Source organism: Podarcis vaucheri, assembly GCF_965113315.1.
Source record: "Podarcis vaucheri genome assembly, chromosome: 3".
Classification (NCBI taxonomy): Eukaryota; Metazoa; Chordata; class Lepidosauria; order Squamata; family Lacertidae; genus Podarcis; species Podarcis vaucheri.
Window position 1 is genome coordinate 67,604,996 of NC_138761.1, and position 22,431 is coordinate 67,627,426.

A 22,431-nucleotide genomic window follows, 5' to 3' on the forward strand; every position below is an offset into this window, starting at 1 on the left:
AAGGCCCTCAGCGCTGGACCTCAGCGTCCGGGCAGAATGATGGGGGTGGAGACGCTCCTTCAGGTATACTGGACCGAGGCCGTTTAGGGCTTTAAAGGTCAGCACCAACACTTTGAATTGTGCTCGGAAACGTACTGGGAGCCAATGCAGGTCTTTCAAGACCGGTGTTATATGGTCTCGGCGGCCGCTCCCAGTCACCAGTCTAGCTGCCGCATTCTGGATTAGTTGTAGTTTCCGAGTCACCTTCAAAGGTAGCCCCACGTAGAGTGCATTGCAGTAGTCCAAGCGGGAGATAACCAGAGCATGCACCTCTGGTGAGACAGTCCGCAGGCAGATAGGGTCTCAGCCTACGTACCAGATGGAGCTGGTAAACAGCCGCCCTGGACACAGATTTGACCTGTGCCTCCATGGACAGCTGTGAGTCCAAAATGACTCCCAGGCTGCGCACCTGGTCCTTCAGGGGCACAGTTACCCCATTCAGGACCAGGGAATCCTCCACACCTGCCCGCCTCCTGTCCCCCAAAAACAGTACTTCTGTCTTGTCAGGATTCAACCTCAATCTGTTAGCCGCCATCCATCCTCCAACCGCCTCCAGACACTCACACAGGACCTTCACTGCCTTCACTGGTTCTGATTTAAAAGAGAGGTAGAGCTGGGTATCATTCACATACTGATGAACACCCAGCCCAAACCTCCTGATGATCTCTCCCAGCGGCCGCATGTAGATGTTGAAAAGCATGGGGGAGAGGACAGAACCCTGAGGCACCCCACAAGTGAGAGCCCAGGGGTCTGAACACTCATCCCCCACCACCACTTTCTGAACACGGCCCAGGAGGAAGGAGCGGAACCACTGTATAAGTGCCCCCAGCTCCCAGCCCCTCAAGACGGTCCAGAAGGATGCTATGGTCGATGGTATCGAACGCCGCTGAGAGATCCAGCAGAACTAGGAAACAGCTCTCACCTTTGTCCCTAGCCCGCCGGAGATCATCAACCAGTGCGACCAAGGCAGTTTCAGTCCCATGATGAGGCCTGAATCCCAACTGGAAGGGATCCAAATGGTCCGCTTCTTCCAGGCGTGCCTGGAGTTGTTCGGCAACCGCTTGCTCAATCACCTTGCCCAGGAATGGAAGATTTGAGACTGGGCGATAGTTGGCCATCGTGGCCGCATCTAAAGATGGTTTTTTAAGAAGCGGTTTAATAACCGCCTCTTTCAGCGGGTCTGGGAAGGCTCCCTCACGGAGGGAAGCATTCACCACCCCACGAAGCCCATCGCCCAGTCCTTCCCGGCTAGCTTTTATAAGCCAGGATGGGCAAGGATCCAGGAGACAGGTGGTTGGTTTCACTCGTCCAAGCAGCCTGTCCACATCCTCGGAGGTAACAGATTGGAATTGATCCCACTCAACTTGACTAGACAGAACTCTAGCACTCTCCCGCCCCGGCCCTGCTCCCATGGTGGAGTCTACTTCTTCCCGAATCTGAGCGATTTTATCTGCAAAAAACTTTGCAAAATCATTGCAGGAGAACATGTGGCCCGTACTGGGCCCCGATGTTGCAGGTGGTTCCGCTAAATTGTGAACCACCTGAAAAAGTCTCCTGCTGCTGTTTTCTGCAGATGCAATAGAGGCGGTGAAGAAATTCTTCTTCGCCGTCGCTATCGCCACTTGGTAGGCTCGACGTTGAGCTCTAACCTGTGTCCGGTCAGATTCGGAATGAGTTATCCGCCACCGACGCTCTAGCCGTCTCAACGATTCAAAGAGGTACCAAAATCATGATTAATGTTATACATATTATTAGTGGTCATGGGCAATCATTGCATTTCATGCTAAAATAGGGGAGTGAGTTAAATACTGCAGAAATTTCATTAGAAATTTAAAGCTTTAAACAACAGGTACTGCCAATTTCCCTATTCCAGAGTCAGCGACAAATTTAGACCTCTTGAAAATAATCCTTAATATTCATTAATGGTGCTTTATCAAGACTTGTGTAAATGTATTTGTTGTTTCATTTTATTACAACTGTTAATCTTTTACATCATAATTATTGGGCTGGCTTAGGGGTGCAGTTTCATGTTGGTTTCCCTGGATGTAAAGAAACCCATTTCTGGCCCCAGGTGGCTGAAACATAACTCTTGAAGAAAGAGTTTGGCCTTGTGTTATATTATTCATTTCTCCTTTGGCTATATATGTGTGTGGTTGGATCCAGAAGTACTTTTGCATGACTGGAAAGCTTATTCTACAACCTAGAATTTTCAGTGGATTTTTGGATGCCAAAATGTGCAGAAAGCTTCACAAGAACAAGAGGTTTCGTTGATGTAAACAGTCAGAACTCACAAAAGGTGACTGGGTAGGGAAGGCAGAACTAGAGCTTTCCTGCACAATCTCCCTGTGAATAGGGCTAACGTAAGCTCTATATCTGAATCCTACCTTTCTTCCAGGCACTCTCGTTTCTTGACACAAGCAGAGTCTGTGTTTCAGTTCACCCACCTGTAAAATAAGACGATGATCTGCAGCCACATCTTCCTCTGGGATTCTGTGAAGATTCATTAGTCAATGTCAATAGTCTGGTGTTCTGAAGACAAAACATGCTATAAAAATGTAAAGTACTTAAGATAGCAGGGCATACATCTCCAAGCTTGAACAGTTCTGATTATAATGAAAGCCAAGGAGCTGTGCTTGTAAGGTGAAGGCATGGCCAGAAACAGCTGTAACTGACTCCACTTCAGAACTTTGTATTTCAGATGACACGAGATGAGATGAAAATTCTCCCTGTGGCATTTGACATATGATAATATATTACATATACGGAATCTCCAGCTGCTGCTTGCAGTTATCAAGCAATGAACATAGATGTGTGACTCAGCCTTGATACACAGTCCAATCTGGTGTGAAAAATACCTATATAAATATAGATATATCCTATCATGTAAAATGGTTAAAAATATGCAATCACATACAGAACAAGAAAAACACCAAATGATAGTTGCAGAATTAAAAAGAAAAAGCTGTTCAACTGGAGTTTTTAAAAGTTTGGGGAAATAAAAAAGGAAAAAAGATTCTAGGGAAGCAGGCAGAGGGCCTTCTCGGTAGTGGCACCCACCCTGTGGGATACCCTTCCATCAGATGTCAAGGAAATAAACAACTATCTGACTTTTAGAAGACATCTGAAGGCAGCCCTGTTTCGGGAAGTTTTGAATATTTGATGTTTTACTGTGCTTTTAATATTCTTTTGGGATCCACCCAGATCCCAGAGGGGCTGGGGAAACCCAGCCAGATGGTCAGGGTATATATAAATAAATAATAAGTTGGCACACCCAGAGAATCACCTTGGGCAGCAGGTGCTAGAGTCTCTGGTGGCAGCCTTCGCACCTCCAGTTGTCCCTCCTGAGCCTCTGGGCAATTGCCCTTGTTGGAGGACAGAGCTGGGAATGCCACATCACTTGTCCTGCATGCCCAAAACTAGACTGCTTTGCCCTGTGGAGAATGCTGAAGTGAGATTCCGCTGCAAATCCATTCAGTTTCTGGAAGTCAAATTGGGTGGGGATGGGATTTTTGTCCTTCGAATTAGAAAGGAAAATATCTTGGGCTGGCCTTACTGGCTTCAAAAATATGTGAACAGGTGCCAGGCAGACTTCCTGTGGTCCAAGGTCATGGTAGTACAGTGGTACCTCGGGTTACATACGCTTCAGGTTACAGACTCCGCTGACCCAGAAATATTACCTCAGGTTAAGAACTTTGCTTCAGGATGAGAACAGAAATCGTGCTCCAGCGGCACGGCAGCAGCGGGAGGCCCCATTAGCTAAAGTGGTTCTTCAGGTTCAGAACAGCTTCAGGTTAAGAAGTGACCTCTGGAACGAATTAAGTTCTTAACCCAAGGTACCACTGTACAAAGGAAAAGACCCTCTCCCAAGTCACAATAAACCTAACCTCAGGGAGTGGGGACATTCAGAGAACTTAATTTACAAACAAGTTCTGAGTCCCAAACAAAGTTCTGTGAAAAAGAGCCAGTTTTAGTATGGTGGAGAAATGTCTGCATGGATATATGGATATTATTTCTTGTTACGTTGTTTTTAGTATCATGTGTATTTTTATTTTCTGTTCATCTTAATGACACTTTTGTTTTTTAAAAATATTTGTGAGTCACTTTGAAAATATTTCATAAAAAGTGAGAAATGGGCTTACATTATAATATCCAGGAGAAATGTTCGCTGCACTTTGTGTTGGAGAGGGAGGATTACGTGAAATATTTTGTTTCTGATTTGCACCATGAGATGGGGGGAGGGAAGAAAGAGGTGTAACATGAATTCAAAATGCTTCTGGAAGCTAAATGCAATATCATCATCCCCCTTCTGAAGTTGTTCCTGTAAACAATTCCTTCTCTTTCCCCTCTTTTTATACTTTCTCTTCACATGGGATTAGGGTTTTGGTTTTTTTAAAATCTGCATTATTTGTCGGCTATTTCATCTACCAGTGCCCAGAGACAAACTTGAATCTAGTTAACAATTTAGTACTGCTGTTATGCAGAGCCGCATATTTTCAAATGTACAGAGGAGGAGGAGTAGAAGAAAATAAATACCTCTCTTAGATTGGATCTTTTTATGACAAGTCGTTGCCTGCAGTGAATTTTTACTCTGAGTTACGGACCCTTGAAATGAGGAGTTTAAAATGGAATATCTTAGCTGTATTAATTTTCAAGTGTAATGCATAAAACAGGAAACAGAGACATCTAGTGGTTTCCACGGCATTGCCCTGAAGATAGCAAATAATTAATAAAGTATGTTTCCCTAGCACCACCCTTTCCCTGTTTATTTACAAAGCATTTGTGTGTTACATAGCATTTTAGTACACAATAGGCATTTTTAAAAATGGAAATCTACAAAATGGAACATTTTATCACTTTACCAGGTAATAGGCCCCTCTCCCCAATTACATTTTGGAAAATAAAGGTCAATAGTGCATATGAGAATCTGGATTTCCTCCTCAGATGACCCTATTTTTCATTAGGTGGAAAGTATTGGTTTTAGTGAATTATGCTTGAATTAAGATGTAAGCAAGGCACCTGGAATGCTAGCTGACTCTGTTCAGGTGTGGTAGACTAGACTTTGCCTCAGGAAAAAAATCACAACAGAATTCCACCTACTGAACAAGTTGAAAATACATTAGCTTATCTAAATGTGTCTTGTGGGGAATAATTCACCTACTTTTTAAAAGCTCAACATTTTCTTGGTGAAGGTATTTGCCATGGCTTAGTAGTTTCTTGCAGCCAAGGAGGCTCCTAAATTTAGTCAGGCTTCTCTATTCACAACAGAATGAGGCAACTCTGCCTGCCTTTCCCACAATGCACCTCCCCCCATTTAAAGTCCCAAGGCAGTCCAGGCAGGTTGGGTTTGCATGGAATAATAATAATAACAATAATTTATCATGTATACCCCACCCATCTGGCTGGGTTTCCCCAGCCACTCTGAGTAAGTACATCTGACCATCTGGACTGAGGCAATTTTTTTTTTGAAACTCATCATGAGATAGTAATAAGTTTAAATAAAGTTTTATCCACAATCTTTTTATGGTTGTCTTCTTCAAAAACTGCCGTCCTAATCGTCTAATGAAAAATGTGCTATGTGGAATGTAAAATGGGCACCGTAACTACCACACTCAAATTATACCTCCATTTCAGCGCCTGCAACCCACCCACACGCCGACTGTGCTTGCTAAACTCTTCCCAAATGAAAAGGTAGAGCAGGTTTAAGCTACAACACATTATTTACTTTAGCCCCAACGTAGCTGCTGCGTTGTCATAACTGTGTTGCTTTCTCTGAGATTATCACCTTGGACTCTTGTTGAACCTCCTCTTTAGGCATGACTAATAGGCACTTGATGCTAAAAAATATTCATGCACATTTTATTATACGTACCTTCCAAGTTCTTCAGGAAAATAAAGAATGTGAAGCACTACTTGCCGCCTTGTATGCTAACAAGGCTGCATGAAGATTCCTTTCATTGTCACTGGCCATTTGGAAGACTTTAAGAAACCTATAATTCCTTATTCCACATTGCCCAGGGGACTCAGTTGGGATCTGCATGCTGGGGCAGTGCATTTAAAGTTTCTGGGCAAAACTATGGACCCTGTCAGTTTGTATAACTGTAGTTATGTAATACCCTTGCAAGATATTACTCTGGTGTGCAGTATAGCTGGGCTTGTTGACAGCTTAAGCAGGAAGGCCACTGTGGCATAAAATAAGTAACAATCAAAAAATCATTATCTTTTCCAGAGTGGAACAAATCAGCCTTGACTCGCTGTCTAGTTTATTAATAGCACCCTGTGAAGTCTCAAAGGTTCCCAGCTCCTTCTAATTTTATATTTTAAAGGCATTTATCTTAAATGGCTGTGAACATCAATTATGGATAGCCATGCAGACATCCGATTCATAGCAAAGAGATGCTTTTGAGCAAAATCCTGGTTTCTTGCTAAGGTCTTACCTCTCCATGGGGGAAACAACATAAGTATGGATCACAATTATGCCAGTTTTAAAGGCTGGTGGCTGATAGCAGAGGAACAAAATGCTGGATAAATGGATTTCCTAAGGTTTGAATAGTGAAATTTGAGCCGGGCATATGAATCTTGTGGACCTAGACTTGGGAAGTGTGAAAATCCTCTCTGTCAAAGTTGTATCTGACCATGTTAAGGGGCAGAGAAATCCATATTACACAGTACAGTGATATGAAACATACGCCACTGCTATGCCAGCAAAATAGCCACTGTGCCTAAGGCATGCTCAGCCCAAAAGGGTGGGTGCGGGGTACAAAAAAAGTGTAAAATTCACACCCACACCCAATGTCCCTGGAAACATCAACACATCCTACCAATCAGGAAGGAGGCTGTGCCCTGATATATGGCAGAAGCCAAGAATGGGAGCACATACCCCAAAACACACCCTTGCATGGCAACACACACAGCATGCATTTGTGTTTGGAGTCCCAAGGTGAGGGTGAGGGTAATGTCTAGGAAGAGACATTAGCAATGTGCTTGCATCCCCAGGAGGCAAATGTTTTATCAAGTGTTCCATTTATAAAGTTATTTATTTATAAAGTGCCCTTTATGAAGTTCTGTCTTGTGAGTTTTTAGGAGGCCAAAGACATTTAGCCCCATGATGTGCACCCAATGTTTCCGTTTAGAAATCATATGCGTGGGGTGTGCTTTTATTGGTTGTTGAGTTACACCATATCCTATGCTCAGTTCCAGTGATGTGAGCAGAATAGTTGTAGGCTACAGAGCCTGGCCAGCAATGTTCAGATTTTCCCTCTCCCACTGAAGCTAATGGGAGGGAACCTCAACTGAAAAGGCTCTTCTCCACTTCAACACTAAGCTCAATGTTGGGGTTGCAAGGAAAGCCTCACCAACAGATCTTAAGGCATGGGCAGGCAGAAAATGGGAGAAGGGCTCCTTTGGACCAAAGTCTAGCTTCTGTCAAACTACTTTGGACCAAAGTCTAGCTTCTGTCTATCACCAATTTGCTACTTGCTTTTTTAAAAAAGTAGGAGAGAAAATTGGTGGCATATATTATTTCAATAATAGATTGTGTCCCAATCCTGTTTCCAAGGCTGTGTGTGCACCCTCCTGTTTACTCTGCATCCAATGCTTTGCTACCGCTGGCTTGAGAAGCCATGGACACACGATATTAGGTGTGGTCCACATCTATCCTGTAGGGTTTTTTGAGAAATCCCGTGTTTTGATGTGCTTCCCCTGAAACTAGCTTCAGTCTGATTTGAAAACATAGGCTCTATGAAGATACCTAACACCTGCTGTCTATACCTGCTGTCTACCCACTGGTGTGGACACACGGTGGGTGACTTGTAAACACACCTTAACCATACAGATGTATGCAGCAATATGCAAATGTGACTTGAAAATCAGTAGTGTTGGTGGGAAACTCCACGCTGCGTTTTAAGCTGGTAATGTGTACACGGTCTAAGTAAGATCCCTAAGTCATTGTCCCTCTGCCATTACTAGAAGATATAGTGTTTTTTAATTGTGGTTGTAGTCACAGTAGTAGTAGTAGCAGCATCACAACTCTGGTAGTGAATTGTTGCTTTTATAAGTACAGTGGTACCTCGGGTTACATATGCTTCAGGTTACATACGCTTCAGGTTACAGACTCTGCTAACCCAGAAATATTACCTCAGCTTAAGAACTTTGCTTCAGGATGAGAACAGAAATCGTGCAGTGGCAACGCAGCGGCAGCAGGAGGACCCATTAGCTAAAGTGGTGCTTCAGGTTAAGAACAGTTTCAGGTTAAGAAGAGACCTCCAGAACGAATTAAGTTCTTAACCCGAGGTACCACTGTACACATTTGCCACATGGAAGATTCTCAGAAAGGGATGCAGCTAAGTGGTGGGGCACTTACCAGTACTTTGCTTGCTTACAAGAAACTCCTGTCTTTGGTATCTCCAGGTGGGGCTGCAAAAGACTCCTGCCTGGTGCCCTGCAAAGTCAGTGCTAGTCAATGTGGGCAATACTGTGCTTGAAAGTATAAGACAACTAAACATCCACAGGACAGGTGGATAATTGGCAACAGTTAATGCCAACATCTCTTTGTCCCCCCGCTCCCCGAATTTCTGAAGGCATCAGAAAGAGCTCTCTAGGATCTCTTTAAAGATTGCAGTTAGAGGTTTATGATCTGTATCTCGTAGCTTGGGTAACTATAATAAATGTACGGCAGAAGTTGTAGTGCAATGCCCAGCACTGATTACTCCAATAAATGGGCCATTTTCTTCACTAGAGTAGTTTGCAACCATATAACAATGTAACGTTCTGTCTAGCAATGTGCAACTTCATCAAAGTATACTGTCTCTCCTCTTGTAGTGTGTGTATGCACTCGTGGTGTGTGTATTAGGAAGAAGAATTGTGGCATGTTCCTTGCCATATAATTCCTTATATGTTTTGCACATTGTGGTGCAGTTACTGTTATACCAAAAAAATAAAAAAATAAAATCCCTTAAGCTTGATCATCCACTTACTTTTTGCTATATATAAAGTGTTATAATAATGATCTGTTATAATAATTTGAGAAAATAAAATGTTATAATCATTTGAGAATTCTGGAATTCCCTCGGTTTTTAAATTAAAAGCCAGTCAATACACACCCCTTTTTATTTTTAGGCTACAACTAGATTTTATTATAGATATGTACTAATGTACATTCCTACCCATCAGCCAGTAACATGAGTTGCAAAGTGTATGTTTGCACTGGATGACAGGTAGCATTTCAGGCCAATTGGCAGGAAGGGAGGCAGACATTATTGTTGTAGGAACCCTTAGCATACCTTTTGCAGCAAGCATTGGATGTGATGCAATAGGTTTGTTCACACGTTGCACTGAATTCAGGTAAAAGCTGTCTCTATGCATGTACAAGCGTTCATGCAAAATAATGTACAATTGTTGATTTGTACCACTCAGCTATTGTGTAGACAGGTACTCAGACTCCACACATGTTGAATGTTACATATACAGTGGTACCTTGGGTTACATATGCTTCAGATTACATACGCTTCAGGTTACAGACTCCGCTAACCCAGAAATAGTACCTTGGGTCAAGAACTTTGCTTCAGGATGAGAACAGAAATCGTGCAGTGGCGGTGCAGTGGCAGCAGGAGGCCCCATTAGCTAAAGTGGTGCTTCAGGTTAAGAACAGTTTCAGGTTAAGAACAGATGGTTCAGCATCACAAGAACAAACCTAGCTCATACACTGCCTTCTGGCACAGCTATCAAGGGGAATTCAAAAACTGTTTCTGAGTAACCAAAGTTGGCCATGTCCTTTGAACCCACACAAACTGGGTTAATTCAAGCAAGCTAACCTCAAATAATAGTTCATGCCTTGCTTTCGCTAATCTTTGTTAAGATTTACCATAGTTTAGGGTTCCGACAACATGCTAAGCTGTTATCTAAAACAAAAATGAAATATTCTAATTCCCTCCTTGCAATTTTGCCAGTGAATGAGAGGAACAGTAGGTGCTTATGAGTTGGGGGCGAGGAAAGGTTAGGCTTGTTCTTGTAACACTACACCATGGTAAAGTATTACATACCTGTGCAGCCACTGCCTTCACTCTTTTGCAATATAGTTTAAGCAATAGTTTGGGCTCTTCATCTTTATATGCAGGAGCTCCCTGGCTATTTGTACAACTTAATATGTATAACTAAACCATTTAATTCTATGAAGAACTGTGTAGGCTCTAGAGCCTGAGAAAGGCCTTCAATAATTTATAACGTGATTTCTCTCAGAAGAGCTTTAATTTTATTGCTAATATTACGGGACACATCCAAGACCTTGCAAGCCTGGTTTAACGTTACTTATATAATGTCAGCATTTGTACTCAACAGACATCTTTAAGGGAAAGGAAAAAGTTAAATAGGAGTGGACGGCCCAGGATTTTTTTTTTAAAAAAGGGAAACCTGGGATCTCTGTGGGAATATGGGGTTTTTTAATTATTATTTGTCTGAAGAAAACACCTTGTTTTTCTACATCTTTTACTATATGGGAAAAAGCAATGCCTTGAATATTCCCATAAGCAAAATGTGGGAAACATAGCCTATGCTTTTATTTGAGACCAAACTTCTGCAGAAAGGTACAACATCCAAGCTTACTGACTGCTATGTTTCCCCAGCTTCTGATCCTTGTCTTAGTTTCCAATAAAAAGGTCTGTTTTATTTAATGTATCATCTCTGACTTCCTGAGGTACGATGTGGTCAAAAGCAACTTTATCTTTATAGCGTGGTGCACTGCCTCCTGCAGATTTAGTGATGCTCGAAGGGTTTTTTGTGTTCTTTTTTAAAGAAAAGATACAAGTGTTGAGGTAAAACTGTTTTGGCGGCAATCCTTTAACTTGATTTCATCTTGGCTTTCTTTATTGCTCTGCAGGCCTGTCAGATAAATGACCACAAATCCTAATTCTTGAAATCCAGACCCTTTTCTGGAAGAATCCTCCCAGAGGTTGAGAACGATTTTAATTTTTTTAAAAGCAATTTGAGATGTTCTTCTACATGCCCAAATACACAGCACTGCTGCTTTAATATGTGTGTAGAGGAGTTTCAAGTTTCATTCTGTAACCAAGGAAAGGCTCTGTGTAGACAACATAGTATTATAGTCTATGTGCTTAGTATTTTACTTCAACAAATAATACAGGAAGCTAAGCAAACTATGGGGCTTTGGTTCCTGCAAGCATAGGTGCTTTGAAATGTATCCAAAGGCTGTTTCATTTATTTCAATATGCTCACATTTGTTGGGTAAAATAAATAGATCTGGTTCCTCAGTTTCATGTCAACTCAGTGGCCTGACCATGAAGGAAATCTGTGAGTGCATTAGCGTTGACACATGCGTTATGGAAATGATGACTAAATGGATTGATAAAACATGGTTTGATTACCCAGTAGATGCATATAGATTTGGATTTTCTCAATCTATCAGCCAAGAGAGCCCCGTGTTACCAAGTCATACATGGCATGGATTTTCCAATGTTTTGTACACATTTCCTCTGCACAGCCCACATCTGAACTGACTGTAAAGAGCTCAGCAATACACTTTTGGGTGATAAGTTGAGCATGTTTAAGCCCATTAACTCAGTGGTGACCTAGATTTTTAGTGTTTTTAACAGGTGATACCCAGTGTTAACCAATGTTAACTTAAGTTCATTGGTTTCAGTGGATCTACTCTAAATATGACTACCAATGTACATGACTGTACATTGTAATCTCCCAAATATGCATATCATCCTGAAGCAAAGTTCTTAACCTGAGGTAATATTTCTGGGTTAGCGGAGTCTGTAACCTGAAGCGTATGTAATCTGAAGAGTATGTAACCCGAGGTACCACTGTATAAGTTGAACTTAAAATCTAACATGACTTACTCTCAACTATTGAAGCCCTTTTTAGATGTTATTTTATTTGCAAAATGCCCTTGGGAAACGTTTTCTGAAAGAGGCTGTAAAAGAATAAAAGGATTGACCAGATTGATAACATTATCACAGTATTTATGCACATTTTTCAGAGCTGGGAAATTTCCCATTTGGTATCTTTATTAAAATAAAGCTTTATTTGCAATTTATTTGAGGACAGTTCAAAATCAGAAATATGCTTCATGCTGTGTTGATTACTAAGAAGGAAAGGCAACTTTAAAAGAATCAGAAGAGGAGAATGAAAGTTTAGCTTCTGTTCTCAATGACATAGAACTTTTGTTCCCAAATATTTGATCAAGATGCAGAAGTTGTTTGTGAGAGGCTTGTGAGTGCACTGTAATCATGTAAGCAATTAGGAAACAAGACAGCAAGTATGCAGAGGTCTCAGGCTGTATAGACACTATGAGTTTTTATAACTGATATTTTTATCCAGTTCGTTCAAGCAGATATTAGCCCTGAGGGTGCATATGTATGCAGTAGCTGGTCTTATAAATTATACCCATTAGGTCTGAGAATTCTACTCCTTAGAAGCATGTATGGCTGCCTGACTGCTCAATCCTTCACTTTTACCTTAAAAACAAGGTGGCCAATGATTACACCTAAGTTTGGCTTCCTAGCCTCATCTCCCTACATATTAAAAAAATTTTTGCTGCTCCCTGCTCCCTTAATCTGGCCTTGCAGTGCCACTGGTCACACAGAAGAGGGCAGAGAGTTGTCCTCTGCTACCCAAGTGTATAGGACTTGATCTAATCAGCCTAGGTTATAGCAACGCATATTGGTGGTGGTTGTGGTAGGTGAGGGGTGGAAGCATGGGACGGTGGTGATGGTAGAACCCTTAGCTACTTGATATTTAGGTAGAAGTGGCAGGAGTTTTTTGGGAGGGCCCCGGGCAGCATGGAGTCCTGGACCCACATCCCTTAATCTGGCATTGCAGTGCCACTGATCACGCAGAAGAGGGCAGAGAGTTGTCCTCTGCTACCCAAGTATATAGGACTTGATCTAATCAGCCTAGGTTATAGCAAGGTAGATTTCAGTTGAATAGTAGGAGAAACATCTTAATGGTCACAGCAGTTCGACAATGCATCCAAATGGGTAGTATTTCACTAAGTTTTACTCAGAGGAGACCCACTGAAATGAATGTCCCTAACTTATATTCATTTCAGTGGGTCTACTCTGAACAAAACTTAGTTGGATACTATCCAATTATTCTAAAGGGCTCGAGAGATCTCACTTTCTGGAGCTCTTCAAGCTGTGACTGAACAAGTTGAGGATAATCTGACATTCAATTTTCCTGCAACAAGCAATGGGTTATATATACCTATTTTTCTATATGAAAAGAGAGAGATGTTATATCATACATATATGGAACACACAGGTATGTGTCTCTCTGTGTTGTGTATGTACATACAAATATAGCATACACGAAATATGACCAGATATGTTCCTTGATACTTCAATCATATTAAAGTAATGTAGCTTTAGGGACACGGGTGGTGCTGTTGTTTAAACCATTGAGCCTAGGACTTGCCGATCAGAAGGTCGGCGGTTCAAATCCCCGTGACAGGGTGAGCTCCAATTGCTCAATCCCTGCTCCTGCCCACCTAGCAGTTCGAAAGCACGTCAAAGTGCAAGTAGATAAATAGGTACCGCTCTGGTGGGAAGGTAAAAGGTGTTTCTGTGCACTGCTCTGGTTCGCCAAAAACAGTTTAGTCATGCTGGCCACATGACCCAGAAGCTGTGTGCGGACAAACGCCGGCTCCCTCAACCTACAGAGCGAAATGAGTGCCGCAACCCCAGAGTCATCCGCGACTGGACCTAATGGTCAGGGGTACCTTTACCTTTAATGTAGCTTTATATACCTCAAAGGTGTGTGTGTGTGTTATAAAATAAGTAACTAAGTAAATGTAGGATTTATAATTTCCTTTGGCAAACAGAAGATACTTCTGTCAAACTTGCAGCAAATTACCTAACATGCAGTCATGGTTCTTCCTCATTGTTGAGAAGCTTTACGTTTTGACTAACAATTTACGCATAAATCAATCTTGCTGTCTGATGTAATTTCAGGATGTTTATGTAGATGCCACCAAGAAACGGCCCTCAGATCAATCTGCTGCTGTTTCAGGACTACAGTTGAGTTGTCAAAGTGATTTGGAGCAGCAGGAGAACAAGGAGGAGATGGCGCAGACAGCTACATCTGCAGAGAACAGGATGGCTAAAGGTCAGTTGACCCAAGTTCTGAGAGATGCATGCTGTTCACAGATACCTTGCATGATTTCACCTGGAACCACTGGATCTGTATAAAAGCACAGAAAATACAGAACTCTAGAGAATCATAGTGTTAGAAGGGACCCCAAGGGTCCCTTCAGATTCCCACTCATGTGTCTGCCACAGATACATCTGATCATTCAGCAGCAGCATTGAATTAAAGTCACTTTCATACTGCAACAAGAATAGTCAGTGTTACTCACAACAGATGGACCTTTATTATATTTAATTTGAGGCTCCATTTCCCCCCACCACTGTTGCTCAGCCTTGATATTAATAAAAAAAAGTATGTTATTGTGTTAAAACTATAAAGATGTCTTCAGTTTACACTTTTTATTTCCAAAAATATGCTTAACGTTTATATTGTTTCAAACTTTTAAAGTGCTTCTCAGAGATGCTTACTATAGACCTCTCTCTTATGTTCTACAAATGGGAAAGCAGAAAGCTAATCCTGACAGAACAGCAGCTCTCAGCCATATATGGCTTCCTGGAATTACAACAGGGTGCCTGTGTCTGGTACATCATAATTCTGGGCTCCTCAACATATTGGTGCCCGGGGGTACATCTGGAAACCTAAGAATCTGTTGTGAGCTCCTCAAAATGGCCATTTTATGGAAGAAAAAATGGCTATGCTCAGAACACCTCCCCCCCCAACCCCCCCCCCCCAGGTAAAATACTTACTGTCCCAAACAAACAAAACACATACAAAAAAGCATCCTCTCACAAGCAGCAAACAACAACAAAAACCAAGAAACACATTTAAAAAAACCTGAGAGAAGTAGGGGGCATGACAGATGACAAGGGGAGTGTCTGAATGTGCCATGTTGCCAAATTGAAGGCCCCAGTCATTGCTGTTGATATACAACCTGTGTTACAATATTAAGGTTACAAACCATGCTTGCTTACTTACTAGAAATAACTCCCACATATGAGTGGGATCAGTGTTTACAAAAGAGTCGCTTCCTTGAGAGCAGATTCACAAAGGAAGCAAGATCAGGAACGAATGTGGAAGTCACTTTATCCTTTGATGTACCAGATCTTTACCTGGTCTTTACCCACTACATACTGTCATCTTTAAGGATAAGAAATGACAAGGTTTCAAGACTGAGCTTGCTGGGTGGGTAAAACCCAACTCCTTTCACCATTTTGCCATGGATTCCAATGGGAGTCCTGTTTCCAATCACAAAAAATGCTGTGAATAAATATATACGGTTCAGAAAGTAATAATCAGTGGTGTTGGTTTTTATGGGTAAAGCTGTGAGAGTTGTCAGCATCTTACACTGATGACAAACAGTTCAGTTCTCTGCCCATTAATCAAATGTGACTGATTCTAAAGCCTGGTTTATTCATTCTCTGAGGATGTGGTAAATACATCCAATGGGGCACCATAGTGATCCTTGTCCTCATGCGCCCTCCTTATCAATTTCCTTTAAGGCAATTAGAGCTGATGTGCATAAATATAAGTGAGGAGGCCCACTCACACAAGGAAAAAGGGCTGGGTAGATCATATGAGCAGGGCCTGCTTGGGTTGGTGTTCATGTGTTTAGCCTTATGCATAGTAAGGAAGATCCTGAGAGCCCCAGGCTCATTCTAGCACTTTTCTACAGATAATATGCTGAATAGGTTATTGTGTAAGCTGTCAGGGGACTCAAACTCCAGACTCTGGTACAGGATCCCAGTGTATTACTTACTGCGCCCCAAGTTGTCATTGCTTCAGGGCAGCTCTTGGGCAGAGGAAGCAATTGGCCTTTCTGTGCTGCTGCAACAATGGCCAGAGGGATTGTTGCAGCTCATCAGTCCAGTCAGACCAGGTGATCTGGAATCCAGCAGGGGACTGGCTGACCTGTTGTTTCAGGTTTGGCTTCTTCTTGGTTGGCTACAGGTTCCTGTCCTTGCTTTGCAAACTTCCCTCAGGCTTATCTGACTGCTGTTTGCTGCTTTGGACACTGATTTCTGCCTGACCTGAATTCTGTCTTGGGCCCCTCTGAGTTTTATCTGCTGCTCTGAGTCTTTCCTCAGCATGGGCTGGGGCCCACCATGCACACCTCTGACCTTTCCATTGGACCGGTACTTGCACAGCTAACCTAGCAGGTCCCTAACACATTGTATGAACTGCCTCCCTGAGAAACATCAGGATTACACATCACAGGTGTCCCACAGAACAGTAGGAGATTGTGCTAATCCCAGCAACTGTCACCCTGGAGCATGAATGCAGAAGACCTTAAGAACACCCTGTGCGAGTCTAACATAACATTCTGGATTGAAATGCCCATCCCAACTGACTTCAGAAGGACCATGTTGATATCCACATATCTGTATGTTGGCTTCATCTGGATTGTTTGATTGAGCTGCTGATGAACAAAACACTGCTGGCCATCAGCATACAGATTAAGCCTTTGCGGCTTTGTAGAGAATATCTGCTGAGCTGTTTGTTCATAAATAAACAAGCAGTCATGTCTTATTTCCTTCATAATAGAAATAGAAATGTGAGGGGGTAGTAATTCACAATCAGACTGCTCCGAGGCACGAGGCCAAAGCCAGAGTGCCTGGCTGTGAATTAATACAACATGCCTTGCTCTGGAGTGTCTGGCTGCAATTGCAAAATTATACTATAAAATACACTTTTCCCTCTAGCCTCGTGGTGCTGTCAGCTGCGCAGAGTGTGCCGTCATGTAGCATTTGATTTCTGAGTTGCACAGTGATTTAAGTGCTGCCAAACAAAACCAAAGTAAATAGTCATAGACAAGGTCGTATTCAGTGCCTTCCTTAGATGGGTGTATAGAGCAATGGGTGTGCCCAGTGAAGGAGCAGTAGCATCATGGGCTGCTCTTGAGAGCCTCACCTAAGTTTCGAAAGTGGCTCCCTGAGTAATATTCTCCTTAAGAAATAAGAAGTCAGCATTACTAACAGTGCAAAAAGCAGCTTGCTGTGTGTGTAGCTGGATCTTTTGGCCAACGTCCTATTCCTGAGAGGCTGGTAATGGTGGGATGTTTCATGTACTGTAGACCCCTAACCCCATGTTGTGTCTCCTTCTTTATTTTCAGATTCATCAAAGGGAGTGCTTGCGAAGCACAGAGCAGAAAAGAAACCAAATTCCAGGCCTGACGTTGATGATAAAGATATCAGTGTTACAGAAAGTGTTACCCCAAAAAATCCAGGAGAACACATCTAATGGTAACGCAACCTACTTAAGAAGAGGGACAAAAAGTGTGTTTGCCTTGTTATTAGACACCAGTGTAAACCAAAGATGATGGGAGGGGAGGGATGGGGAGAAAGGGGTCGTGTAGGCCCTTGTACTCACACAGAGCTCTCCTCCCCCCTCCTCTGATCAAGAATATGAGTCTGCCAGGCCCCCAGTTGTTCAAATAACACCAAGAAAGGGTTCTGTTCAATGATGTAATCAATTGATTGGTTTCTGTTCTTCAGTGGTTCCTCAAAATGTGCTATGTTATTCTGCCTAGTACAACTAGCCCTTTGGGTTGTACTAGAGCAGCCTTACCTAAGCTGATGCCCTCCAGATGTTAACTTGTGTCAATCCTAGCCAGCATGGCTATTGGTCAGGGATTATTGAAACTGTAGTTCAAAACATCTGGAAGGCACTAGATTGGGGAAGGCTGTAGTAGTCTATGGTTAAACTAGACTAGGCAAGCAATATGCAGTAGAAAAGGTGTGATTTGCTTTTAAATCCCATCTGCTTCCTTCTTTGGCAGGAGCTCAGCAGAATGCACTCTTTAAGTTACTACATCTGCCTGCAGGCTCTTCTTCTAATTGTGACATTTGCTGTTCAAGCATCAGGCCCTTCAAACCTTTATCCACCTGCCCTTTAAAAGTCCCTGTCAACAGAGAGCAAGCTGCACTTTATTAGCCCTGTTGTTTGAAGGCTTTAGCAACACATGAAAGCAAATACCTTTGCTGTCTCTCAGGAGATTGCTATCAGAGTCCTGGATTATGAACCCATCCCATAAATTACCATCTTCAGTGGCTGAGCCAGCAACCTAGTTGTCTGAGATCATTTGATAAACAAAGGACATCCTAGTTTCTACCAGTCAGTTGGGCTACTTCTGACCTTCAGAGATCTTCCAGACACTCTTTATCTAGCATGCCAAGCATGACTCTAAGTAAAGTGCATGAAAAATAAAAATAAAAACCCACACACAATTATTTTCAATGAGCATGATAACATTTGACAGGATCTGATAATGAGTTGTAATATGCTCGGTATAGAAAGTTTTACAGTATTTGTGTTTGTGTATGTGATATCAATTCACAACAATGGCTTTGCCAATGATGAGCCAAGTATTCCAGATGCCTTGATTCTCTCTGAGAACAATTTTTATATGGCGGTGGAGATTTGCAGAAATTAAAGCTTAAACTTTAATATCAGATCATTTTGAATAATAATAATACACAGACAAAAATATTTTTTTTCTTATAGAAATCTGTATTGGACAGGTGCTGAAAACAAGACTGTGTAATCCTGGTTTTAAGAGAATACATTAAATTGCCTGAGGATTTATTTTAGGATTGTTTAAGCTACATAAAAAACAAAAGTAAGAGCAATCGGAGAGTGAGCGTAGGCAGTGCTCTTGATACACCGGTAGCTGTTATCAATAATACAGAAGCATTCTGATGAGTCTGAACATGAACGAGTCTTTTGTCCACTTTATTTTTCAGACTCCTCTGAAAACAAAATGATTCAGTCTTGTCAGAAATGATTGTACTGCTGTCCACATCATTGAGTATGAAGGCGGCAAGGCAACGAAAGAAGAAATAGATACTCCAGTGATGGTGAAATGAATGTTGCTGTGCTTTCAAAAACACTGAGACTGAAATGCGGAGATACTGATTTATATTATTGAAGGAAATAGTAAAAAGAGGAAGAAGAAGAGTTACTAAACCTTCAGATAACTTTGGAACAGAACAGCTTCAGAACAGTGGAAGTGCAACCTTGTTACTCTTGCTTGATCTCTCAATGGCTTTCAGTACTGACCTCCTGAGTTGGGAGCAGGTAGTAATGTGTTGCAGTGGTACCGCTCCTACCTACAAGTCTGGGTTCAGGTAGTAGCATTAGATAGACCCTGTTTTACATGTCTGAATCCTCTGGATTTCTGTTTTATTTGCTTTTATTTGTTTTTAAGTGTTTTTCTATCGCCATTTTAGGTTGTGTGTCTTTGTTTTAATGATACAGTATATCATTTGCTTTTTAGACTTTTGAGTGATTTTTCCATTTTAAGCAGTTTATAAATGCTTTTTAATAAATAAGTAGGAAGTGCAGCCTTTAGGCTACAATTCTATTCCACACTTAACCTGGGAGTAAGTCCCATTTCACTCATTGGAGTGTACTTCTGAGTCAATAGGCATAAGATTGCACTGCTACAAAATTGATCAGCCACTATGCTAAAACGCCGCCTTACCTACAACTGCAAGAAGCACTGGCCTTGCCCTCTGTTGCACCTGGTAATCTAGTTGCAGAAATGATCCACCTGGCTGTGCTTTGGAGAGTCCTGTGATAAGCAGGTATCAGCAGGTTTCACTTTCCCAAGGCTGGATCTGCAGGGAATGATTGGAAATGCTCCACTGACTGAATTTTCTCCTGCCATGCCACTGTCAGGGCATAGGAAACCTGTCGGATTAAACAGAGAGAAGAAAAAACAAAGCACAATTCTACTTTTCCTAAAGAGTAGGGGGAACACCACTCCAGACACTGCTTCCTTGCAATAGTATCCACAGCAAAAGAGAAAGATTCATTGGCCCTGTTAGGAATATATCCCTAACACAGGGCAGGATGCATGGTGTATAAAGAACTTTGCAATGCTAATTTTCCAAGGGTATATTTGCAGCCCCTGTTCAGATTATCATTGGCAACACCAGTACTCTGTTTGATCCATACTGCCTCAAGTAATATGGCTGGTGAATGCAGCTTTGTAAAAACTGTGGGCTGAATGTGTCCAGTTCTGCACATTTCTTCACAAAATAAAGCTTTGCTGATCTCAATGGGACTTGCCAGGTAAGTGTGTTAAGGACTGCAGCAGGTTGGTTACACTTGAGTTCCATTGATTTCAGTAGGAACTAAGTCATGACTACCTTTTCCCATTGATTTCGAGGGAACCATTACACTGGTTGGATCCATGTGTGCTTCTATGACCAGTTTCTTCAACACATGCAGTAGGATCAAAGCCAAACAGTTCATAGATCAAAATCCCAGAAGATGATGAAGTATATACTCCCTCTCTGCACAATCTGTGCTAGTAAAGACCTTCTGTATTTAGTCCTAAGCTTCTTCTTTCCAGAAGCAAATCTAGTCTCAAATCCCTGACAATTTCTCTTACTCTTTTTAAAGTGTTGAACATTGTTTGCCCAAGAGTCTGAAGGTTAAAGAATTTCCAGATCCACTACGATTCTCTTCCAAGAGTAATGGGATCAAGAAAAGACCTATCATTAAATGCGCTTCAAGGGAAATATTGTTCTAAACAAAGAATGAAGCTTTTCTAGAACAAAATCTAAAATGTATTTAGGAATAAAAATAACAAACATTAAAAAAAAATCCCAAAATATTGTATCAAACAAAATCAAGGTAGGAGTACAAAAATGTCCAATGAAACAGTCATCAATTCTCCTATTTTTCCATAATTTGCCACAGGCTCTGTTGCTGTGGGTTGCAGAAGGCTACAGAAGAAAATTAAGAAACCTGAATTAAATAATATTAATAATTATGTCATTGATCATTCACCTCCAATGTGAATAGGAAATGTAGAGCATGGTGGAAAACTTCATACAGTCATGTAATTGACTAAGCAACATACCTAGTTTCATTTATTTTTAAAAAAATCACAAATTATAATTCTAGTTCTATTTATTTCATTGAAAGAAGAAAGCCACCTGCCTCCTTCATTTATTTGTTTGGGTATTTGTTTTGTCAGCTTCTGGGCGGGGGGAGGCTTCCTTTTCAGAGACTCTGTGGGATATAATATAAATGAAACACAGAAAAGGTCAAAAACTTGTTTTCAAACTTTTCTCGAGTACAATTAGCGTAATATTTTAACAGCTGGCAGCTGCAGTAATTACTTTTAGATTATACATGGAAATCTGTTGAAATATAATTAGTCTGATCTATGAACCAGGTAATTATAGTAAACACTCCCACATTTTCTTAGACCTCATTAACTTATTTCCTTTTAAAATTGCTAGATAATGACAGTACATTAGAAGTTTATCCATAAAATGACACTGAATAATTGGAACCCATGTCCTGGGACATTAAAGGACAAAGTAGCACTTCAGTGTTCAGTGTCCTAATGCATTTTAAAGTACCAATGCTCATATCAGCAAATAGTGTGTGACTTTGAGAGAGAATGGACACATCAAAGCAGAAACAAGGTGTGAGGGGACAATATGGTTTGCCCCCAATCTCAGCTTGCTCCTAAGAGCCAACTAAAATATTGATATAATGCAAAATGAATGTCTTAATACCCACAAGATCTATTTACATAAGTATGCCGTTACAGCATAGCCACCATGGGAATATGGTTGAAGAGTGATATTAAAATACCTCTTTCTACCTAGCTACCTATTTAATGATAGAATCTTCTAGGAATGTACAAGAGCTGCCCAAATATTATTTTCATGGAGAAAACATTTTGGCTTCTGCATATGACACAGGAAGACTCAAAGTACATGTTGTGTATTATACATGTCACCAGGGCAGGCAGAGGAAGAAATGTGAGACAATGGTATCTTTATTGTCTGGAGCCCCCCGTTCCTTCCCTTGGCAGCGTGGGGCTTTTGAACTATCTCCAACAATTATGGTGAATGGATTTGTGTGACATTGCAAGTTGACTAGCTTTTGGGTTTGAACTGTTGGTGACAACTAATTGACATTTCTGTAAAGTCTTCCAGAACAGAAAAGTTCTCATAAAAGAAAGCTATCCACTTCCTAAAAACTTTTTCCCCTGAAATAATATGACAGCAGATCCAAACCTTTAAGAAGGCTGCTGTGCCTTTGAACTACATGGAGGGTTGAAATCCTACTAGATGTGACTTTTCATATTCCTGTAGCATGGTGGTGGGGCCATACGGTGCCATTTTCCTTTTTGTGTCTCTGAAAGTCACAGGAGCTCTGTCAGGAGATGGGCTTAGCATTGTCGCCTTTCCTATAGACAACGGCACTGCATGTAGAATAGTAATGTGACCAATATAAAACAACAGGTGTATATTTGCCCATCAC

At 41.5% G+C, this 22,431-nt stretch overlaps 1 protein-coding gene and 1 long non-coding RNA gene across 7 annotated transcripts in view; one reads left to right on the forward strand and one right to left on the reverse strand.

The window, feature by feature from the left end:
* LOC309528593 overlaps nucleotides 1–5,291 on the reverse strand; it is a 61,676-nt gene extending 56,385 nt beyond the window's left edge. For 2 of the 6 annotated variants that reach the window (XR_014217811.1, XR_014217814.1), the window contains exons 1-2: nucleotides 5,198–5,291; nucleotides 2,424–2,529 (exon numbers count right to left, since the gene is read on the reverse strand). This is a non-coding gene — a long non-coding RNA (uncharacterized lncRNA). Of the gene's footprint in view, nucleotides 1–2,423; nucleotides 2,530–4,572; nucleotides 4,646–5,197 lie in introns of those variants that run through there. The other 4 variants (XR_014217812.1, XR_014217813.1, XR_014217815.1 and 1 more) reach the window with 3 other exon arrangements.
* Nucleotides 1–19,192, forward strand: part of THEMIS (thymocyte selection associated) — a 61,489-nt gene extending 42,297 nt beyond the window's left edge. The window contains exons 5-7 of the mRNA XM_082216113.1: nucleotides 14,007–14,160; nucleotides 17,252–17,414; nucleotides 18,882–19,192. Of these exons, the coding sequence (XP_082072239.1) occupies nucleotides 14,007–14,160; nucleotides 17,252–17,379 (282 nt within the window). The 3' untranslated portion in view covers nucleotides 17,380–17,414; nucleotides 18,882–19,192. The remainder of the gene's footprint in view (nucleotides 1–14,006; nucleotides 14,161–17,251; nucleotides 17,415–18,881) is intronic.
* The last annotated feature ends 3,239 nt before the right edge of the window (nucleotides 19,193–22,431 follow it).